Source organism: Linepithema humile, chromosome 3, assembly GCF_040581485.1.
Source record: "Linepithema humile isolate Giens D197 chromosome 3, Lhum_UNIL_v1.0, whole genome shotgun sequence".
Taxonomy (NCBI): Eukaryota; Metazoa; Arthropoda; class Insecta; order Hymenoptera; family Formicidae; genus Linepithema; species Linepithema humile.
The window spans coordinates 26,520,378-26,544,188 of record NC_090130.1 but is presented as its reverse complement, the minus strand read 5'-3'; the positions used below and the strand labels follow the sequence as shown (position 1 = coordinate 26,544,188).

The 23,811-nt window shown below is 39.5% G+C and overlaps 1 protein-coding gene and 1 long non-coding RNA gene across 7 annotated transcripts in view; one reads left to right on the top strand and one right to left on the bottom strand.

Moving 5' to 3' along the window:
• Window positions 1-23,313, top strand: part of LOC105673454 (amyloid beta A4 precursor protein-binding family B member 1-interacting protein-like) — a 117,774-nt gene extending 94,461 nt beyond the window's left edge. For 4 of the 5 annotated variants that reach the window (XM_012369101.2, XM_067352185.1, XM_012369100.2 and 1 more), the window contains 8 exons: window positions 14,019-14,189; window positions 14,318-14,473; window positions 14,737-14,970; window positions 15,357-15,586; window positions 15,720-15,872; window positions 16,158-16,664; window positions 16,808-17,182; window positions 17,306-23,313. In XM_012369101.2, the coding sequence (XP_012224524.2) occupies window positions 14,019-14,189; window positions 14,318-14,473; window positions 14,737-14,970; window positions 15,357-15,586; window positions 15,720-15,872; window positions 16,158-16,664; window positions 16,808-17,182; window positions 17,306-18,724 (3,245 nt within the window). In that variant the 3' untranslated portion in view covers window positions 18,725-23,313. Of the gene's footprint in view, window positions 1-8,654; window positions 9,441-14,018; window positions 14,190-14,317; window positions 14,474-14,736; window positions 14,971-15,356; window positions 15,587-15,719; window positions 15,873-16,157; window positions 16,665-16,807; window positions 17,183-17,305 lie in introns of those variants that run through there. The other variant, XM_012369102.2, reaches the window with a different exon arrangement.
• LOC105673456 (uncharacterized) overlaps window positions 6,441-23,811 on the bottom strand; it is a 70,526-nt gene continuing 53,155 nt past the window's right edge. For both annotated transcript variants that reach the window (XR_010889385.1, XR_001100967.2), the window contains one exon: window positions 6,441-7,751. This is a non-coding gene — a long non-coding RNA (uncharacterized lncRNA). The remainder of the gene's footprint in view (window positions 7,752-23,811) is intronic.

Below are 23,811 nucleotides of genomic sequence, written 5' to 3'. Positions count from 1 at the left end.
AGTTTTATGGAGATCAAATTAACGTTTACGACGGGCTCACCAACCGTATTAAATCTTTTTAATCGCGACCGTGAAGTTTTAATGCTGATTACATCGCGCAGATACATATAATCGGCACGAGCGTGACGCGCATATCCCTCGCGATGACGCGATATTCACGAAGAGAAACGACGTAACGTAACGTCGTTAAATTAACGTAATTGAATCGCGTCCCGATCGATTTCCAAAAGTTTCGGGCGTCGCACGGGAAATACCGATGGCGCGCGCGGTGGAAGCGACTCGTCGACAAAGTGACGACGTTGGAAAACGTAGCGGGAATGTCTAATGCATTGCGGCCATTCACGGTTCCTTTTCGTTGGTTTTACCCCGGGCGTACAGCCGGCGGTTTTATTGCTCGCTGCAGCAGCAGCGGGTAAAACGCGCTCGTTTCCTCTCTCGAATGACTGTATGAAAGCACTGCGCACTTTGCGATCGCGCTACATTAACCGCTGCCCGTTAACTCGCGCTTTTAACGCTCGTCCCTGAAAATTCAATTTGTATCGTTTATCAACATTTATTCAACATTTACGAATGATCGACCGTTGCAAAATTTACTGCGAGAATTTACCACTATAGCTTTTTATTCTTTTAGTTATCTCAATCTTTGTCTGTTCAATGATTAAGTGAATATTTAATTAAAGTCTTTTTTTGAATAGAGCACATTGGAGATATAACTTTGTAATATACGATAATGGAACGCGAGGGGGGAAAGTTGAACGATCTTTTAATCTTGGCGAATATTTTCCAGGTTTCTGGGCGATGCTCGATCGCTTGAATTCGTGCGATAATTTATTCGCGCGGAGAGACTTAATTATCCGTTAAACGTGTGCTAAGAGTAATTTATGCGGCTTGCTGCACGGAATATTTAATTATTTATGAGGCTACACCGGCAGTATCAATAGCCATGAAGTCGGCGGAGTGCATTGTACGACGGAGAAAAAAGGAAAACAAAGTCCAAAAGAAGTGATAATGCAAAATGGTCATCGTGTTATGTAAAGATACATCATAATACAATAAAATAATGACCTCGGCGATGATAAAAATAGGCGACATGGTTAAATAAGTTGATTATCTAATTCTTTAAAATGTTTTATTCATTATTAACACAGTTCCATTTTTTATTTGTTATTAATATTTATTAAATATATGTATAATAGAATTGTTTACAAAATTAAGAGCGAATATATTCTAAATGCGAAATTGATTATTTAATTCTTTAATAGATTGATCTTATATTTACTCTAAACTGATTTATTACATTGTCGATTTTCCGATATTGCTAAATGATTTTACATATATAAACCATTCTGCAATTCATTATTAATATGCATTACCGTTATTTGCGAGGAGTTTTTATCTTACGTAATTATTTGAACCGGTGTTTTAAAAAATTTTACTGGATATTTATTACTGGATATTTTATACATATTTGATAAATGTTTAATAGAATTAAATATATATAATATTTTATTCAATGTTTCTATTTGATAAATTATTCCATAATATTTTTATTAATAAAAACAGCAGCTTTTGATTAAATTTTTCTTCTCTCTTAGAGATACGTTAGAAAAACTTAGAAAAACACTTTCTTGCTATTTTTCTGAAATTCATGCATGAAGCACTGAAGCATATTATGAACCTTTCTAACAAGCAGCTTTATTTACCAATCGTTTTGTCCGTTAATTATTCCACAGTCCTCGATTTTTTTCTTATTACTCCGCAATTTTATAGGGCGCCGCGACCATTGAAACCGGATACTATTTTAACAGCTCCTGCCGATTTGCAGGAGTTCGTAGGATGAAAATGACCGCGTCGTTAACGGGATTAATGTCGACGCATCAATCCTTCTTGCAAGCTATAAATCATCATATCGGCCCGTCAAAACGTCTCTCCACTTCATTCGAGGCAACGTGATGATAACTCTCATCGAATAAATGCGATGCTGTTAGGGACAATTTGATGAAATTGATTTTTAAACTTAACTGCGAAGTCATTTATGCGAACTATTTATTTAGCAATATCGGAAAATTGATATTATGATAAATTAGTTTAGGGCTGTAAATATAAGATCGATCCATTAATGAATTAAATAATCGTTTCCGTATCTCGATATTTTTGTTTCTCAATTGATTTTACTGTATCAATCAGTTTTATAATTCTTATTTTGACAATAAGATGTTTTAAAATTTATAGAGAAAAAGATTTCTTATAAAGTAATATAAATAAATAAATGAAGGAAGTTGTATTGAAATTGAAGTATGGGATTGTGAGATAAATGAAACTGGAAGTATAAGGAAAAGTAAATGATAAAGAAATTCATAAGATCAGAAGTTGGGCGGATATCATCAAAATTACGAGCGAGAGAATGTCATTGCCTCGTTTGACATCCCTACTAATGTCCCCATTTAATATCTTCTCTCCTTAAGCCACCCCCGCATCATCCGCTTCTTCGTACAGCTCACTGAATATTCACTGAGGCTGATATTCTCGTCTTCTCTCTTTCTTTCGTTCTTTCTTTTTCGCTTCCTTTGTGTGACGCCAGGATGACTCCAATGGGGAAATGCTACTTTTTCCGCTATCTTCGTCGAAAGATATTTCAAAGAAGCACACTTCTTTATTGGCTTCGATCGTGAAAATATTCAAATGTCAAAGTGGAGAAAAAAACGTTTGTGATTTGCTCGATTGGAAGAATCGATTTTACATTATTAAACAATTGACGATATAAAAATTAAACTGCACAACACTTTTATAAATGATACATAAATTTAGGTCGAATTTTTACTCAATTTTAGAGATAAAAATTAAACATCCATATTGCCGAAAACGTGCTAGTTTGTTTCCCGGTTCGAAAAGTTGACTTAATAACTTCTTTTCTGGAATTGAATTATTGATCATAAAATATCGCTCATATCTATTTCATTATATTCTTGTCCAATCCAATGGTACATTGCACTTGTTTATTACGTATGCGCCGGTGCTCGCTCGCATGTGCCGCCGGTGCCGTCAATTTCCTCGGAATTGCGAATGTCACAGCAAAGTTTCGTTTCCCCCCATTCGACATCTACGCTAATGTTCCCATTTGAATCTTGCCTTAACTCAAGTTGTCGCTGACTTGAATGCTCCTTGAATCTACTCTCGGTTTCGGTGGTTTCTCTGCCGAATTCGCCGCAAAGGGAAACTCGCTCCCTTTCAACAATCTAATACATTCTCTCTGAGAAATTGTTTCTCCTAATCCGAGAACATGCCTATTCGTCCGAAAATTGAGAAGGTATTTTAGAAGCAAAACGGCGCATTTGAACTTACGACAAAGATCTGTCATTTTGGCATAATACTTTATGAGAAGAAAGTGACGCATAATAATGATATAAAAAATTTCAGATAGAAATATTCTTCTCGTAGTAAAGAAAACATTCGAGAGATCTTTTAAAGTAAGCTCTTGGATCTAAATGTTGTTGAACATTGCTAGATATAATTGCGCAATTAAAAAAGGTTAATATAAAAGTAAAATAATTGCCGTTTGTGAGGACTGTGTTTCAAATTTTTTGTTTAATGTTTGCGGCACCTTTTCTCACTTAATTCTGAAAGAATAATAACAACGCGGCAACAATTATAAAAAAATGCTTACGGTGAATTAGACCACTATTGCGATAGACTTGAAACGACTGGCATTACGAGCCGCACGACGGCGCACTTAATGAGCTCACGCGGTTATATGCAGCTGCATATTCAGTTGCACGCCGTAGCAGTTTTAAGATCATTAATTGGCGCTTAACCTAATTACATTCGCTCTTCCTCCCCTGCTGATTCGACACACTCTCGCGACAATATGTTCAATCATCTAGAAACTGTTTCGCGTAATTTAACGGCAATGATTGTCGACTCTTTCAGTTTGATTTCATACTTTCGCATATCGATACTTTATATTTTATACAATAATATGATTTTTGCAGTTTCTGTTATTAATCTTTCATCTTTCGAATATGAGACGGTGACCGAAGGTTGAACATGCAAATGGTTCAATGACTACCACGATTCTTTTATGTATGTTTAGCCGGCAATTTCCCATTCCGGCGCATCCACGCGTGCCCCAACAAAACTCGACACGCAACGAAGGGTGCATCTGTCGAACGAAAGCCAAGTCACGTTACGAAGGGCGGGGCTCATTAGTTAATTAAACAAAGCTTGTTTAGACATGCGATCTTAGTTCGACCTTGCTTTCCCTCTTTTTATCTTTCCCCTCGTTATTTTTCCAAACCTTCCGTTTTTACGCGGCCTTTATATATGTAAATTTCTCCTTTCAAACGTCGAAATATCGCTATTTTCTAACACGCGCTTCTTTTACTTTGAATAAACTTACTAAATAAGAAAAAATTTAATGTAATTTAATTGTTAAATACTTTCTCATTAATTGCATCGCAAATGAGAATGTAATAAGTGCTTTAATGATTTCTTTTCACTTGCGAGCGAATTAAAATAAATTAAATTAAAAAATGAAGCGAACAATTGGCGTAGGATCTATGAACGAAACTGCGTTCACGGAGTGACGGTGCTACACAAAGGCTACTGGCAAAATGCCGATTGAATCGTTATCGACAGTGGCAGAAATCAATTTACCCGCGGGCAGTTACGGCAAATTGCTGCGGTAATTGCGACACGCGAGGTCCATTGAGAACGCCGTTTGCTTTGCGCATATCAACTGCCAATTAAGAACGATCAAAAATCACCACGGAAATTTTATTTAAAAAAAAAAAGGAAAATTTGAGACCGAACTATTGCTAAGGGTTCATGAAAAATAGATTAAGAAACTAACAATACAATATAAAGTACAAAAATATACAACATTGTGATACATCGCGTACTATTATTGGTGAAAAATAAGTGTGAGCTTGTTTGTAATATAAATAAAATTTATTTTCATATAATTTGAATAAAACTAACATGCAAAAGAATATTTTGTTTTTGAAGCATTTCTAGTTACTAATTAAAATACTTTCAAAGTATTTGCAACCAAAATATCGCGATTATTCGATTGTTTTTCGACGCTCAACTCATTTCGTCGTGGGCTGTAAATTGAAATTACAAATTTCAAAGCAAGCGTCAAAGTCTACGACCTGCTTGTTTCTCCGTGCTCTTCGTCTTGCTATTCTGACCGAGTATCGAAACGATAATTCACTGTGGACAGTAGCCGCCTCTCATGCGGCTACTATATGTAGAAAGTGCGAGGTTTACCAAGTGCGTAAACATGTATTAGCCACGCGAGTGCGTACATCGGCCTCCGACACTTTTCCGATTTCACGCCGCGTGGAAAATAGCCTGAGCGGAAAACGAATCGGTGCAGCATACGCGCGCGCGCAAGTGGTTAATCGCTTTTATCCGTCATCCTGTTCGAGCAGTGCAACCGGTTTCCAACCGCCATCACAATCGAGTTAAATATGAGGCAACTCTGCGCCGGACGTTGCAATCGGATTCATTGCCAATAAAAAAAAATGACGAAAATCTTATCCTTTGCATTTTCATCAACATTCGCGCTTACATTCGAGAAAACGGAGAATCCGAATATCAATCGGCGAGCTCGGTTTATTCTTTGCTGCCCAAAATCAGATTGAAACCTGTTGGTTCGATCGATTGGATTCAACTGACGGGCGCTTGAAATAATTAATTTAGTAATCGCGTTTTGTAGAAGGAAGCGCTCGACTGTGTTTCTATCCGATATCGATATGCTGTAAATGTGTTGTTGAGTGATTCATAGCGAGAGATGTATTTTTACATAATTTGAGAATTGCAAAACTTCTAGAAACTGGAATTAATTTGTTTTATTGGATTTTATTAGAAAGCGAAATGTTTATGAACTGGAATTAATGATAACTTTGATATGCAGTAATACTCTCCCGATGCGTTATCACGACGATCTCAATAGTCCGAGATGAAAGCAAGCAATGAAAGTGCGTTACGCAACGGACGGCATATATAGTGCAATCGATTATGAGCAAAAAGTTTACTGCACACAACGTGCAATTACTAAAAATCTTTTCAATCTGAACAAATATCGCGTGTGTTTGTTACAGTCGATGCAGTCTGTAAAATATAAAACTTGTTAAAATATGACAAATATTTATGACCGAGTATTGTTTATCGAGCTTGGGAGAAGCGCTGTCAAGAACACGATTTTCTACTCATTCGATGGAAAACGATACAAACTCGTTTAATTAACATCTGGCACTCAACGGCGCTAAAATAGAATCACCTATTTCCCACGCGGGATGTTTGCAGAATGTTTATGAGAGAACAGGACTCGTAACTCGTTTAATTAAAAAATATCGGAACGAATAGTCGATATCACAAATAATCCGTCAAATAAATTATATTGATAAATGACTTGTAATATTTAAATTTTAAACTAAAATTTTCATAATTCAACGTGCGATTCTTCAAAGATAAACAATGATAGAGAAGATAACAAAAGCCAGAAGCGCAGTTATCGGAAGAAATACTAACCATTATAAATTAATATAAAATTTTGTTTTATCTTTTATAGTTTTTGTATATTAGTTCATAATAATTAATAGTTCTCGTGATCCGATAATCGCGCTTTTGATTGCTATTGCTTTCTCTGTCGTGGTTTAAAATTTTAATATGCCAGAAAAACATGTATAGGCGTATAATCCGCCAAATTACTAAAACGAGATACGTAATTCTATCGTGTAATTCTATCATGGGGGTAGAAAGATCGGTTTATAATTAATATACCGGACGCCGATGAAACTAGCCGATCGTGTTACATCACACATACAGGTCAGAGGGTTAAGCATGATTTATATAGTTAAGCCGGCGTTTACGCGCGGCGGGAGAAACGAGCTTATCGTGGCGAGAGTGGCGTTTGCGAAAATAGCGCGAAAATATTCGCAACCGAAGAGGCGATGCGACGCGCCGCGCCGGTTCGACTGATTTATGCAGCCCGATTAATCTGGGTTATTGCGCTATCGAGCGCGTTTGCGTATTCGCATAATCGGCAGGGTGAACGAACCTTCCTCTGTTTGCGATCGCGATCGTCCGTCCGTCGAACGGGAAAAGTAAAAAAAAATTATCCGTGAAAACTCGTTGCAGTAAAAAAATCGAGCCGATCGCCTCGATTTGTTCTACTTGATTAATCGTCGTTTCAACGCTTCGTGGACGCACGATTTGTTTTGTATATAAATTAGAATTTTTCGTCAACGTTAACGAATGCTGAAAGCTGGAAATTGAAATTATTGATGATCGAACTGAAGCAATTACATATTTATGAAGTGTAAAGCGAAGTTATTGCTGGATGTTATCTTCTTCTAGCGACAAAAACCAGAAATGTCCGTATTTTATGCACTTCTAGTTTCTCATAATTTTCTTCAGGATATAGAAATTATTATTTGTCATTGTGTTACTATTATATTCGCAAAAACACGCCGATAAATGTAACATTAGTTAACTTGTAGTATCACACATACATACGTTCGTTGCTCCTGACGTACAAATATCTCCCCCATCGCAGTGACACGTGAAGACTGGACGCCTTGGTGCGCCTGCTCTGGCGTCGTCTTTGCGTTTATCAAATCATCGCTGGCGCCCACACTTCAATCAATACGAATTCTCTGGTCCGTGAACTCTCGCGTACCGCGATATCGCTGCGCGTCAGGCTCGGTGCTCGATTTACGTTTCAATCGGCGTATTTAAACAGCGTTCTGTAATCAAAAGTCAACTATTACAAATTCAATTTGAGCGGCGCAATTATTCATTAATGATACATTTTGGGAGCGTGTAATTTGAGACTGTTATTTAAAAAATTTATTTTAATGTAATAATATTATGTGAAATTATATTCTTAATTATTGCTTTATTTATGGCGTTCATAAAAGTTTACGCAAGTCGATGGCGCGTTCAACCCTTTCACGCGCACAAACGTGTCTGCACCTCCCGCGCGACATAAATGTGCGATACTTAAACCGTTAGCGGCTAATTAAAGCGTATAAACTTGAAAGGCTATTGCAGTGATGCAAAATTCTTCCGTCTGCGGATGATAATTAAACTAACAAAGAGATGAAGCTGTAGCCTCGGTCGTAAATGTTTAAGAAAAAAGAATCAAATTTTACGTCGACGTGGTGTGTAATTTAGTAGAACTAAACGCTCCATTTATATTCCTATTTATATTTTCTGGCTTTCCAGTAGAAACACATTTAAACGTTCTTTTTTGTTTCTAGTGACTTAGCTTTAAAAACCTTATAAATTCTACAAATTTCTTGTAAGGTTTTTCAGCTACAAAACCTATTAATTGAACATCAAAGGAAAATGAAAAGCCACAACTCAGTAAACTTGTTTCTAATAAAATCGATAAAATATTTTTACACGAAATAATGCTATCATTTTGAAGGGAGAATGCGCTTTATTTATAGGGGTCAATAGACGTTTGCGTAAGTCAACCGGTGCACTCTCAACCCTTTTTAACACGCATACACGCTTGGCTCGCCGTATTTGCGTGTGTGCGGCACAAAGACAAGGCACCCATACGCAGGCGCGATGAGCGTCCGCGCGGAAAACTTGTGGCGAGAGGCGAGTATGTTCACCTTAAAGCCTTTAGTCCAGTGCCGCCGCACGCGACGTGCGCATCGCGCGCTCGATGCAGCTTGTATCTCTTCGTCGACAGTGTATCGTTGCGAGTACAGCCGACCCGGACCCGAGATTAACCCTCTGATGCACCTTCGGGGGTGAAATCACTGTGCGCCACCTTCTCTGTACGCAATTCGCTTATCAGATTCTAAACAGTGAGATAAATTCTTGATAGATAAAATGAAGTTCGCATTGTTAAAAATGGAATTAGTGCGCACAGCGGAGGATTTCAATAAAAGATAACAGATTTCAATAAAAAATTCTCCGCTTTTTTCTCTACGCCGCGGCGTGAAGTGACAATTTACTTAACCGCGATGAAGTGTTAATTAAACATGGTGCGAATGTATTTACCTTGCAGAACTTCATGTTTGACTTGCTCGCTGCGGTGCGGTTGAATTATTTGATAACAATGGGAAAGTGATAAAGCAAGCGGATATTTTTAACACTCCGACTCGATTGACACTCGACAATTTCGATGTAATCGTGAAAATCGACATGTTTTGACATGCTGAATTAATTGCGAAGTGATCGCTCGGTAAACCGGCCGCAAGTTTCCGGCAAGTGAAAATGCGATTATGCAAAACGCTTGTTATGATGATCGGGTGACAATGCTTCCTCGCTCCGATGAGAGATTCATCGGCGAGCGATGCTAATCAGCGATCGCATGGAAAACGACTCGGGAGGATCGGCGTCCGGTTCGACGGAGTGGAAGATGCTTGGGCATTTCGGTAGCAACGAGAGCATATTGGGCTATCTCGCAGTCAAAGGTATATTTCTGCCCAACTTAATTGTCACGTCGATTTAAAATAATGAAAATGCGAAATACAAAATTTTAAGAATCAACAATAAATATTTCTCGTAGTAACAAAAATACAAAATATATTTTTAGGATCGACAAGCAATTAATATTCTCGATAATATTTCTAATAATTTTTCATTTCACATTCGTTAATTTATCGAGAATAATGCTGATAAGAAAATCAACACGGTAAATTATCATAGTAAAATTTTTAAGCACAACAGAGCGGAGACCCGTGTCGCTGCATATTATCAGTTTCATTAAGCGCGGTGTGATCGAGCACCTGAACATTCGCGTAGTAAAAAGTTCATTACGGCGCGGCGCGGCTCGATAAGGGACAAAAGTCCTGGTGCAGATCGAAGGAAAGCGCGGTTTTCTGACGACACCGCGTGACAATGCGCTCGACCAAATTTACGGCAATTTAGCACGGCGCAGCGGCGAGAATTCATAAATTAGCGACGTGCCGAGTCACACTTGCGCATTCGTCTATACGACAATTTACGTCGGCTTGGAAAGCCAGTAGAAAGCTGCCTTTTATGATAATTATTGTACAACGGGAGCAAAACAAACTTGCGACCGAAACTCCACGATCGTTATCGTTGCGTGCCATTTTACTCGACAATTTCGATAATAATGCAATCCGCGATATTATCCCGCGTTTTCACAGCTGCTTGTTTGTACTCGAGAGCACTTAAACGTAACCGAGACGTAAATTTTACATGAAACCACTCGTTTTCCTTCAGGCGGGTCTTACAACGTTCAAACGATAATTCCGAACTTTGAACCCATAAATCTGTTATGAATCTTTCATGTGACCAGCTGTGGTTTTCTATAGATCCCATGGTATCATATTATCGCAATTTTTTTCTACATTTGTCAATAGACTGCATCTGTGGAATATAAATCTGATAGATACGTTGCGCACGATCGTTCTCGTGTTTACGCAGCATTTATCTTCTTCGACGACCCTTTCTCTGATAATGGCGCGACCGCAAAGCTTGTAAAAGCCGACATTGTGTCTTTCCCCAATTCCTTATTTCCCATTCTCTCCACCCTCGTCATATCGCAGAAGCAGATCGATACGCGTCTAGATATTTTTCTTGTCAATACAAACTCGCCGAGGGCCACGTCTTATCGTTACGGAAGATGCAGAATGCTTCGCGAGAGCAGTAAGATAAAATTCATGAACGAAATACTTAATATTCTTTGCCTTTTTTTAGAAAATAAAAAAATTTCTTTACAGAGTATAATTAAAGAATATTTCTTCTTGTTCTATGCCGCCTTGCGTGATCTATACAAAGATACAGTCACAAGTTAAGAATGTAGTCTCTAATTATCCCTAGTGGACGCCCTTCGTACGATAAATCCTGGCAATTAAGACAAGACTTAAATTATCCCTAAGGCGAGCTTCGTAAGCGAGCCTGAAATTAACAGGAAAATAAAATGTGTTTTTTTACACTAATATGCTCCTGAAACTAATTTGTCAAAAATTTAACAATGTTCAGTAATTTATCATTGTTTGAAATTAAATATCGTTAAAGTCCATTGTGGATCAAAATTAGCTGCAAAATTCGAATAGAATTCCATTTGCAATTTTATGTCCCGAATAACAGAAAATTTCAAAAGCATACACATATGAACAATAATCACTTTGCATATGTATTTTGATTTTTCAAACGTTTTCGATGAAATAAAATAAACGGATATAATACAAAGCTTAAAATTGTCGATAAATTTCTCTCTGAAATTCTCTGTCGCGGAACTCGCGACAGTCTGAAGCGAACTTGAAGCGAAAGTTATATCTCCGCATTTTAGAAATATATTTTCTAATCCCAGTTAATGCGTGTATCCGTTTACACGTATTTTCCTCGCATTTTGTATGCATTCTTCTTTTTCTCGCAGTCCCGTCATCGGAGCCATTATCGAAAGCGATCGATGACGCGTCGAACAGGTAAGAGCACTCGTTCGCGTGACTCATGTTTCTGTTCGACGAGTGGTCTTACGAATACGAATGGCCGGTTAGGTTGATTCTAGCCGAGGTGTTTACGAGCCACGGCCACGGCGAAATCATGATACGTTCGCGTAACGTTGCCATAACGGTAATCCTCGGCGTGTACTCGTCGCAACTTACGCGTTGCTTACGCCTCGTGGAAAGTGCGGCGTGCACACGCACACGGTTTTCATTTTCATTCACCGCGTCTCGTAAACTCGTTCCTGCAGAAATGCTGCGCCGCAGCTCTCAGTGCACGCGAGAGAACTCGCGCCTATCGACTCTTTCGTCAGATGCGGAAGACCGCGTTTATCTGTATCACCTGCAATTTTATTATTCCGTTAAAGCTGCGTGACATATTTACAGATCGGCGTTGCGACGCGACACGCGATTGTAAAATCGTTCGTTTGTCACTTTAATTTACAAATCGCGAATGTAAAATTATTTTCATCGTTGAAAAATACGCGCGCGTTATTCTTTCGTGTTTTCATCATAATTTAGATCGCAATTGAATTTCATTTTTAACACTTGTAATTTAAATTCTAAGTTATGAAAAGTTCTTTTTTTATACATGACGCTAACCGGGAATCACACTCATAACGCGATTAGTGGAAATTATGTTCCGTAATTAATTCTAAGCTCCCGCGGCAACTTCATCGCAAATAATGTGAACATTAGCAACGTGAGAAATTCGAAACGGATGACGAGCGCACGAATCTGCATGATAAACGTTCGCGAGATTCTTCGGCTTCTCTTTCACATTTGCAACGTTGACGTCGGCGGTTTCGCGGTAACGTCGCACCGCTCATGACGATTCGCGCGGCGATATCGTTCGCATTCCATGGACTGCACGTCATTCGCTGCGACGTCGTCGACCGAGGAGTTCTCGAAAGTTGCAGAAAATTGCATGCCAGATCGCACGCACAATGTATTGCCATTAAGATGCAGCAGGCAAAAAATAAGAACCTTTGATTCGCCATTGTTTGGTATCATTGTGCCAAACGCAAAACTCAAAAATTAAGTCTAGAGAGTTGAATTGCATGCGCGAGAAATTAGGTACGATTTATATTTTACTTCACTAAGAAACATTTCATAAATCTTATTAATATCACATTAAATAAGATTGTTATATTAATTAGGACATGATTGACAAATATCAGAAATTGAATGATTAATAAAAAAATCGTTGTAAAATTAGGCGAAAAATCTAGCACGCTTTATATATCTTGGTGTGCCTTGGACGCGTTTGAGGAATTGACAGCTTTATTATGGCCATTGACAACGTGCGGCCCTCGATTTCACGTCGTTCATGAAAGTAGTCTTGACACTAATTCGCGCATTATTAATTAGTCGCGTTGCGCTTTTTTCGTAGCGATCCAACACACTTACGGTATTAGTGAAACGAATAAGTAGCATTGCCGACAATGCCCACACATGCGTGTCCTCGCTCGCTCTATGCGAAGTCGGCGAAATGTCACGCCTACCATGAATTGTACAAATTCATATTGCTATTCATATCCACGTGCGATTACGAAACATTTTACAAAGTAAATACATTCCGTATTAGACGGAGCTAATCTGCTTTGTCTTTTACGAGGAAATTTTATTTTATTTTTCAATATTAAATTGGTAATTTGTAATTGCGCCTTATCTTTATTGAGTGTTTACAATTTTTTTTAGTGATAGCGCATAGCGATTATTATAATTTATACTAGTTATTCCTACTTTCTATGACATCAAAGCTTTCAAAATTAAAAGAAGATCTTTAAAAGAGATCGTTTTTTCTACAGATTTGTATTTTTAAATGGTACAACGAAAGAGATTTGCAGCATTATGTAAAAGAGAAAAAAGTACAGCAACAAACTCGCGCGCGCGCGCGCGCGTCATTATCATACCTGCCGTTTTTCCTAGCAGTACAAGTGCGAGACGCTGAGGATACTCGTGTGCGTGATACTCGATCGAGTTGCCAGCTGTTAATTTCGCTTATTATCGCAACCAACGCTCCACGTGTGCGTGCTATCGTGAGCTGATAGTAATCCATGATAATTCTAACGTTACACGATGCGAGCGTACATAAAGACAAACGCCGGGGATGCATTCGAATTTGCGCTCACCGCTGCTGGGAAATTGTGGCGAAGCCTTTAATCAATCGTAAACAGATATACGATGTATCCTATGTAATCAGTGTACACTCAAACATCACAAATCTGTTGCTTTGAACAGATACACAAACAAAAATTTGACATCTTGCGATCTTTCGAAGAATGTATTAGTCTTTTATTTTTATTGAAGTATTAAAAATTCGAAAAATTATATTTCTAAAAAATTATCTTCAATTTTAAAAAACATTTTACGATTTTTAGAAAAGTATATTGATTTTTTAATCACAAAATTATTAATATTTTATGTAGATTTAATATTTTTTGTGCAATATTAATGTACAAATATAATACTAAAAAATGTGTTATAATCTTTCAAGCAATGTATTAATATTTTTAAATTGTAAAATGCAATGTGGATATATCTGGATAATTTTTTTTTTTTTTTTTTTTGCAGATTCCCAGGATGTTGACTTGGACGCGATCCTTGGTGAATTGTGCGCTCTGGAGCGACGTTGCGACGGCGACATCGTCGCCGCTACTCCTGCGCCGGATTCACAAAGGCCAGGACGACCTACCAGCGCAAGGATCAATGCAGGAGATAACACCGACATCAAAAATGAAGGAGGTGCGTATTAAAATATAAGAAATTTTCCGCATTTCTGCATATTGCATTCGTAGTAGCATAATTAAATAATTTATTACATAAAATACATCATCCTTTATATTATATATTTTATTTTGTTCTTGTTGCAGGTATACGCACTGATAGTCCTGACAATGATAGCGCATTCTCAGACACGGTGTCCATGTTGTCCAGCGAAAGTTCGGCAAGTAGTAGCGGTTCAGGACACAAACCACCTCAGACCGCCATGCACACAGTCCCGCAACAACAATCGCACCAACTTGCCGGTAAGAGTCCTTATTTTATCATTTTATAACACAATCGGCAATTCTAAGTTATCGACAAATTTAATCATTGACTTAACGATCTAATGCTTTTCATATTCCCGTTAATATTGCTAATAAGAATTTTTATTTTATTGCTATGACATTCCGTTTATTCAAAACACCCGCACGGCATGAATGAATTTGCTTTTAGAGAATAAAATGTAACTTCACGCCGTAATTATACCTGTGACGTGATGCATCGTATATTTATCTTATCTTTGCAGATGCAGCGAACACAGCGAAGGCGGAGAAGATCCGCCTGGCGCTGGAGAAGATGCGCGAGGCGAGCGTGCAGAAGCTCTTCATCAAAGCATTCACGTTGGACGGCAGCGGTAAGAGCCTCATGGTCGACGAGAATATGAGCGTCGCGCACGTGTGTAGGTTGCTCGCGGACAAAAACCACGTGCCAATGGATCCGAAGTGGGCCGTGGTCGAGCACTTGCCCGATCTCTTCATAGGTGAGTATTATCTTTTATTTGCCGACCGCCAATTCTCTCAGCCGCTGGCGCAATAATTGTTTTACAGTCGACAATTTTTACACTCGCAACATTAATTTCTAACGCTGACATCTCCGTTTCGAACTGATACTTGCTAACACTCGATATGCTCTCTGTTTTGATTTTTTCTTAAAAGTTTTTTTTTTTAATTTTGTAAATTGTATTTTGAAATTTAAAAAATTTTTATGTATCGATTATTTATCAAATATTATTATATTATACAAAACGCGTTTTGTTTATTTTGAGTCACACGACTTTGAAACTAAACCTGTATTTCTCACGTTAATGCTACTGCCGATGGTAAATATTATTTTTCACAAAACGTATTCTTATCTACAAATTCGCAGAGAGAGTTTTCGAAGATCACGAGCTGTTGGTGGAGAATCTTTTACTGTGGACCAGGGATTCGAAGAACAAGCTGCTCTTCGTCGAGAGACCGGACAAGACTCAGCTATTCCTCACGCCCGAGCGATTCCTCCTCGGTCCCTTCGATCGCGGCAGCGGTGAATACGACGATCACGCGAGAAATATCCTACTGGAGGAGTTCTTCTCGAGTAGCAACGTCGGCGTGCCCGAGGTAAGAGGCGAAACGACATGTTTACGATCTTGTCGCGTCTCACCAGTCGAGCTCGAGAGTGACGTCTCCCGGTAACGACTTTGCTGGCATATATCACGTGCCTTTTCTACATCGATTGCCATTCCGCTTCCAGGTCGAGGGTCCTCTATACTTGAAGTCAGACAGTAAGAAGGGCTGGAAGAGGTATCACTTCATTTTACGAGCTTCTGGTCTCTATTACTGGCCGAAGGAAAAGGCACGCACCGCGCGAGATCTTGTCTGTCTGGCAACCTTTGATGTTAATCAGGTTAGCAATGCATTCTAGAACAATACCGATTCTACATATGTTTTCTTATTCTGTTCCTCTATTTTTATTTTACGATACTTTATAAAAAAAGAATTCTAGTAATTGTAATTTCATCTTTACGACTTTATTAAGTATTATTATATTTGTTTCTCTAATTATATTTTCGAGCTGCTTGATTAAATTTTTTTTCCTCAATCGTTTCCTATAAAATCCTTTATTCAAGATTTACGAGGCACTTTTGCCGGGCATTCATGAAATATATTGCTACGATCGCTATTAAATCAGGTTTACTACGGCGTCGGCTGGCGAAAAAAGTACAAGGCACCCACCGATTTCTGCTTCGCCGTGAAACACCCGCAGCTGCAGCAGCCCAAGTGTACCAAGTACATCAAGTTCCTGTGCGCGGAGGACAACGCGTCCTTGGAACGATGGATGGTCGGGATTCGCGTAGCCAAATACGGCAGACAGCTGATGGAGAATTATCGAGCGCTCGTGGACGAGCTGGCGCAGGAGGATCTGGATTTACTAGCGTACGCCAGATCGTGCTCGGTCAGCTCTATCGCCGCGCCGCCGAATCAAACTCAGTATAACACGACGAATGAAAATGCGAGGCAGTTCGCGGAGAACGTGAGACACGAAACGGTGGTCGCCACAACGAGGCAATACGACGGTCAAAGGCAGAGCTACAATCCGGAACAGCGGCAGAGCTACAACAACGACGGCAGACTGAGCAGAGCGAGCAGCTCCAGTTCCAGCGGATGCTTGTCCGACGGAGCGCCAAGCAGTTGCGAGGTAACGCTTAGAAGTCGCTAAATGGATGTAATTTTTATAGGAATTTATAGAAATAATCATTTTTGTGATTACACGCTGCCACTGCATCTGAATGATTACATGCATTATTTATTTCTTATTAATATATTAATTATTATGGATAGGTCGCCTTCGAATGCGGTGAATTTCCCACCGGCACGATCAAACGGAAACCATCTATGAATCCGAAGTTGCCTCTTACGTCGATTACGAGGCAGTTGAAGGAGGTCGGCGAAACCGTCCGAGATGAGCCCGACTCCTGTCCGAGTCCGACGAGTTCGGGATCCGGCACACTGACCCGAAGACACAGTCGCCGGCGTAGCGGCACCGATTCGGACGGATCCGGGACTCTGAAGAGATACCACAGATCCGGAAACGCGACGCCCGTCAGCCCGGTTCCGCCCGGCACGCCGGTGAAAGAACGAGCGAGTCCGATGGGATACAACAGGTCGGAAAGTCAAGAATCGAAGACGCCGACGAGCCCGATACAACCATGCATGGTACATACATCTCTCTTACACATAATTTATATTGATAAAACAAATTTAACGACATGAAAAGATTCAAGGTAGGATTATTTGTTTGAATAAATCTAATAAATTGTGCGTGTAAACATCCCGCAGATGGATTCGATCACTTCACTTCCACCGCCACCGTCGCCGTCGAGAGTCGCCGAAGAGATCGAGTCTGACGGCGAACCGCTTCCACCGCCGCCCCCTGAAATGTTCCGGTCGAATCTCTCGCTGGACTCGCTTCCGCCGCCGCCAGCGCCTGGCGAGCTACCGGTCTGCAACACGCCCGAGCTTACGGGCTCCTTGTTGAGCCTCGCGTCTCTGCCGCCGCCGCCCAGCCCGCTGGTTGGCGAGACCGGAACGATACGTCGCGCCCGACCCAAGCAGTCCACCCCCACGAACTCTGTAACCCCCGAGAACACGCCCACGCACACTCCCAGAATACAGTCCGGTCAAATGTACACGAATGCGAACAGTATCGCGCTAAACAGCAACTCGGTCCAGAACAGTCAAAATTACAATCCGAACGCGTCTCCGAATAGCGCGAATAACAACTCCCCGCATGGTTCCTATTCAGGATCGACGGCGAGCACGCCGACTTACACTCCGAGCTCGCCTAATTTCACATCGCCGCCACCCTTCGTGCCGCCACCGGCTTACGGCTCGCAGCAGCAGCAGCAGCAGCAGCAGCAGCAGCAACAACAACAACAACAACAACAACAACAGCAACAGCAACAGCAGATCAACACTCAGAGTCTGCCTTGTAGACAGAATTCCAAGATCGAACCGCTGTACGCGGCTCATCACACGATTCAGCCAATCAGGCCGAATCCCAACATGGACACTGTCCGACGCAGCGCCATGAAACAAGGAAGCGGTCATTACGCGGCACCACCTTATTTAGCCGAGCTGAAGGCCGCCTCCAGTCCGCAGCCGCAACGTCGGGTGACTATTCAGGAACCGCCGACTTCGCCCAAATCGAAGACTGGAACCGGCAAGAAGATCTCGTTCAATCTGCCGCCGCAGCAGGAACCCGGCAGTCCCGCCTTGCCGCAACGGAAGCCGACGCCGCCCAGGAGATCCGACAGCACCAGGCTGACGTCACCGAAGAAGTTGGCGGCGTCCGATCAGGCGCCGCCAGGCGATTTCCTAAAGGATCTCCAGAGGGTGATGAGGAAAAAATGGCAGGTCGCGCAGAAGTGCAAGCTAGACTCGACGACAACGCCGCACGAAGTGCTCGGCTTCCGAGACCCGCCGCCGGCCATAGCCGATTACAGGGAGACGAACGTGTCGAACTGGGTGCAGGAGCACTACGGCGCGGACAACCTCTACGAGAACGTGTACGCGACAGATCCGCACGCACCGGTCGAGTACGCGTCGAGCCCGGCGCGACAGCCGACGGTGAGATTTGCCGACGAAAATCGCAGCATGAACATCGTGAACGCGATCGCCGGCAAGAGGCGACCGCCGCCACCGCCGCCCAAGCGGGCCGAAACCACGCATCTCACCACTACCCGGGCGATGCACTGACAATAGCAGATAATCCAGCCTCATCCCGAGAGGCGATGGTACTGCTGTCTCTGCGGTTGGTGGAAGGACTGAGAGATAGATGATAGATACTTGGTTGCTACTCCGGATACGTCCATCGCTCTATTCGGAGAATTATCAGCGGCAAAATGAGACACACTTTTCTGGTGTAAAAGTAAGATTGTACAGTTTCGTTTCATACTTCGTTGCTGGGCTCTGCGCTGATTGATACGACCTTGTAAGTCAAAAATGAGAAGTCGTTCAGATAAACGTTAAAACATTCGGATAGGCGTACAAAAATTCTGAAGAGATACATCAGTTTATTTTGAATGGCTTTTCTTATTTCCATCGGAAAAAAATTAATTGGCGAGTTACGGACGTCAATCAAAGAATATTCAAATTATCAGCCATGAGATTACAAGAAGTTGGAAACAAATTACGAGGAAAAGAGAATGAATATTGATGAACCGTCCCTACCGGAAGTTCTTCTTAACCTATACAGCACAACCGGAAGCCAAACAACGAATTGAATTGAATCGAATCCGCGACAGAGATTCGATGGCGTTTTGGTTGATCAACACATAAGGTACACTGCCGCATATACGAAGGATGTGATATAAATTTTAAGCATCATACTCTCGTGATTTAAGGGATTATACGAGGAACAAGGAAACGAAAGAAGCAATGCGATACACGCACAATGCCAATTTTCGGAGTATAACAAACGAATTTACAAATTTTACTCAGAAGCGAAAGTTCTATTTGTACGTAATATTTCATAACCGCGCTAACTGCCCTGTCTGCGATTTTCTCAAGTATGTATACTTGGATGTGATAAATAATATAAAATTGAAAAAAAAATGGTAATCTATATACACGCGAATGATGTGTTTTCAAATTTGAATCGTTCGATTTTCGGTCCAAAATTACTCTCCGAATAGATTTGAGTGTTGCATTTAATGTAAAAAAATTTATTCAACTTTGACTTGTGTTGCTTCAAGAATATTCTGTTCTTGAAAAAGTAATTTAATTCAAAAATATCGCACAAATAATATTTTGCAATATGCACTTTTTTCAAGAAAATTGTTAGAATACATGTTGTAAAATATTATGGCGATACTTTTGAATTATTTCCTTTTTGAAGAACAGAATATTCTTGAAACAATGTCAAAATTGGATAAATTATTTTTACATAAGATGCCGATATATAATATATATATATATATATATATAATATATATATATATATATCATCTCAAGTTTGGTTACTGTTTGGTGAAATAAAAGATTGATAAAACGATTCGGATTTTATTCCTAAAGACTACGTGCAAAATGTGGTGCGTTCAAAGAAACGCCGAGAAGAAAAGCAAAGTGAAATTGATTTTCGAGCTCGAATTGGAAATAAATTCTGACTTTTCGCAGCGAAAGTACTTGAACGACAAGGGAGCTCGAAGTAAACTTGACACTCGCGCGAATTATAGCGTCTTTTGCAATCACATCCTTGTGCATAGGTATATATGTATATAAACTGAGGATATACGCGCGCGCGTTTATATCGGTATATCGATATGCTATATGTGTAGTTGTATCATACAATACGAACACGCCTCATTATGTGGAATACGATAATGGGATAATATAGAAGATTCGTTCGTGCGTTCATCGATTATAACCGATTGAATGATCACGACGATGACTTCTCGCTCGACAACCGAGCGAACTGCGCGTAACGCGTCGTCACGAGGACGCGAGATCTCGTTTATGCCATTTACGTTTCTTTTTCGTTCGATAGCGAAGCCGAACTGACGACATCAGTCTGGGGGAGTCAGACGAATGAAAGGAATTTTTGCGAGTCTTCGATGAATTGATTAAAGGCAAGGTAGATAACAAATATGGATACTCGAAATAAAACTGTCAAGAAGAACGCTACGTATCGCCGCGTGAACGTGTTAATCATTCGTATTTGCTTGACCCGTTTTGTCTTGGCAGATTGACACTATTTCTTTTATTTCAAGTATCCGATTTCTAGAATTAGACGAAGAGACGCGGTTCAGGTGCGTGCAGTTGTTTACACGTCGCCGACTGGAGAGAAGCGAAATATGCGATGATCATCGCGCTGGCCAACGACAAAGAGCGACGCATAGCTTCCCGTTTGTGATTACCGAATGGAATCTTCAGCAACGACTAAGCCGAGCCTTCTCGAGGTCACGTAGCTGAGCTGTAGTTTTATATCTCGATTTGTATGCGCGTTTACATGACTTTACATGTGAAAGTTTAACGACTCTTTGGGACTTACGGAGCATCGTCTGCATCGTCGGATTTTTATATGTAAAACATCGGCGACCGCTCGAGTTAGCCCGTTTGTGCGATACATCATCCGTAGAAAGTATTTTGTAAGATCCAATTTTGATACAGAAATATTTTGCCATAGTTGTACGCAAATATATGGGATAAGAAACTGCCGTCGAGTAGTTTGTCGACCAGTCGGCTCTCGAGCTGACAAGCCGTTTCTAATTCTTTGATAGATCTTCAATTTTCTACGAATCTTATGTGCACGATAATCTTTCGAAAATTTTCTATTTTTTTGAAAGCTGCCATTCTTCGCGAAGTAAAAATGACTCGTCGATCTACGACTTGTTGAAAATTTTGACCGACAGATCGCTTTTGATTCTCACTAACGACTTCAATTTTACTGAAAAGAAATCACGCCGTGCCTGCGCGCGAGAATTTTTGCAATTAAAAAAAAAAAAAAAAATGTGCCGCGTGTGTCTGTGCGTAGAGATTTTCCAGTTTTATAAAGAATTTTACCATTTTCACGCCGTGCCTGTGCGCGAAAATTTTCCCGATTTTCAAGGAGATTCGCACGATCGCACCGACGTGTTCTCTCGAGCGTGCGCCAAAAGCGAGCACGAATCTGCGTACTATAACACAATCGAATTACTTAATAATAATAGCTAAAAACTAACTTAAAGTGGAACCGTCGATGTCGATTTAATTATATTTCCGCCTTACGCGCGGTTTAATCAAACTGAACCAATAATATAAATGCATTTTTGAGACTAATATATCGACTTTACAGAGACTAAGCCTGATTACTGGCTGACTTTTCATACGAATTTCTAAATATTTTTCTCCATCATTAACAACAGTATCAGTGCTCCTGTGCTTGGAATACGAGAAATCTTTCTTTTCAAAGTAATTTATTGAAAAGATTTCGATCAGCGTAAAGTAAAACTTTATTTTTTAATTATTCTAATGTATAATTTTGATTCCTCTTATCTAGTTTTATTGTTATCGTACAATTTGTAGAATTAGAAGAAATATTTCTTGATCAAGATCTTTGTATTTTTCTAATTCTATTTTCCATTTTCATGTGTTTAAATAAAATTGAAATTTGTTTTTCGCGTTCAATCAAGTTCCTGCAGCATATTACACGTCAGTGATTTGATTTCCAAGTAAACGAGAACTGGTACAGGACTCATGGGAATGCTGGCGTGCTGAGAGAAAAACTTCTTTTGTACTCTGTACTTCTTAAGGAACTTTTGTCGAGCTAAACACTCGACGCATTCTCAGTAAGGTAGCTTAGTATTCGATGTACGCGTGCTGCCCGTCGCTTAATTTTCGAAACGAAATCGATCGTTCATTTCGAGTAAATATTAAACTTTATGTTCGATTAGAGCTTCGAGATTAGTGCACTTGGCTAAGAGAATAAGCCGATATTATAAATTTGTAACGAATGAAGTCGAGAAATTACAGCAATGATTAACAAGAATGATACTAACAAGAATGAGATAATATCTTAATTATTGAGTTTGGGGTCGACTTAGAAAACCGAGCCGTTGTCGTGAAGTTAAAAACAAGCGGAACAAAATAGTTTATTGTGAAATATATTCTCATTAATTTAGAATAACTTTTATAAGCAAGTTTAGAAAATGAGAAAAATATTTAAACGAATACATTATATAATATATATATATATATATATATTTTTTCTTTTAAGAACATTTATCTAAGTATGAATACGAACAATTGAGTCGACCCTGATCGTACCTTTTTCGATTACATACTCTAAGTTGTACGTATAGTTCTGTAAATATTGTAACGAATGGTACTATTGTTGTCGATAATGTTGCGCGGCCGTGGGGCAATGATATAAACGCATTTTACATTATTTACAGGCGAGAGGGAAATAAAGTGAGGGGGACGAGCGTTAAATCTTCGGATTTAATCTTGCGAATGGGGGCTCCACCGCGTTTCGTTTGATTCACAATTTTATCGTTTTTTGGCTCGAGATCGCTTCGATTAGTTATCGCGAGGGACGAGACACCTCGGACGCTGCGTTTGCATCGCTATCAAGTCGATTCGATGTAGAGCTTAAACAGTTTAGACTTTAAATCATTACAGGTTGTTTCGGAATGCACTCTTGTGTGCAGGTGTGTTTAAAATTGTGACAATACCATTATTTCATGACTCGACGCCAGTTGTTTAGGTATGACATGTACCGAGCGAATAAAGAAATGCGCAGCAGTTGAAATATTATAGGTATTATATTCATGTTTTTATGTAAATAAATTTTTGGTATATTTCAATGATCGACGACTTGTTTTCTACCGTTTTCTTTTCTGTCGCTGATATTTTTCGCAAGATAAAGAGAAATTTGAGGTCGTAGTGTATTTTTATCCTTACAATAATTTTAGTGATATCAAGATTGTTGGGAATATAAATATATCATAGAAATATTCACTACCGTTGGTAAACAAAAGTTTTATAACAATATTTTGATATAATTATTTTTTATAAAATTACTTTATATATATATATATATTTTATTCAGTTGAATAATTAAATTAGTTTAAAAAAAAACTTTACAGCAATGTATCTTTTTTTATTTTACTAACTATCGGCAATACTAACTGCTGGTAATAAAAAGTTCCGATACAAGGAACAAAATATTTGACTAAAAAATATTTATATTCATTAAATTTATGATAAAAAAATATTTTGGCGGTTTTTGCAAAATTTGATGAATGTATCTTCTAAATAAATACCTTATTGCACATAAAACAATATGTTGTTAAAACATGATTTTT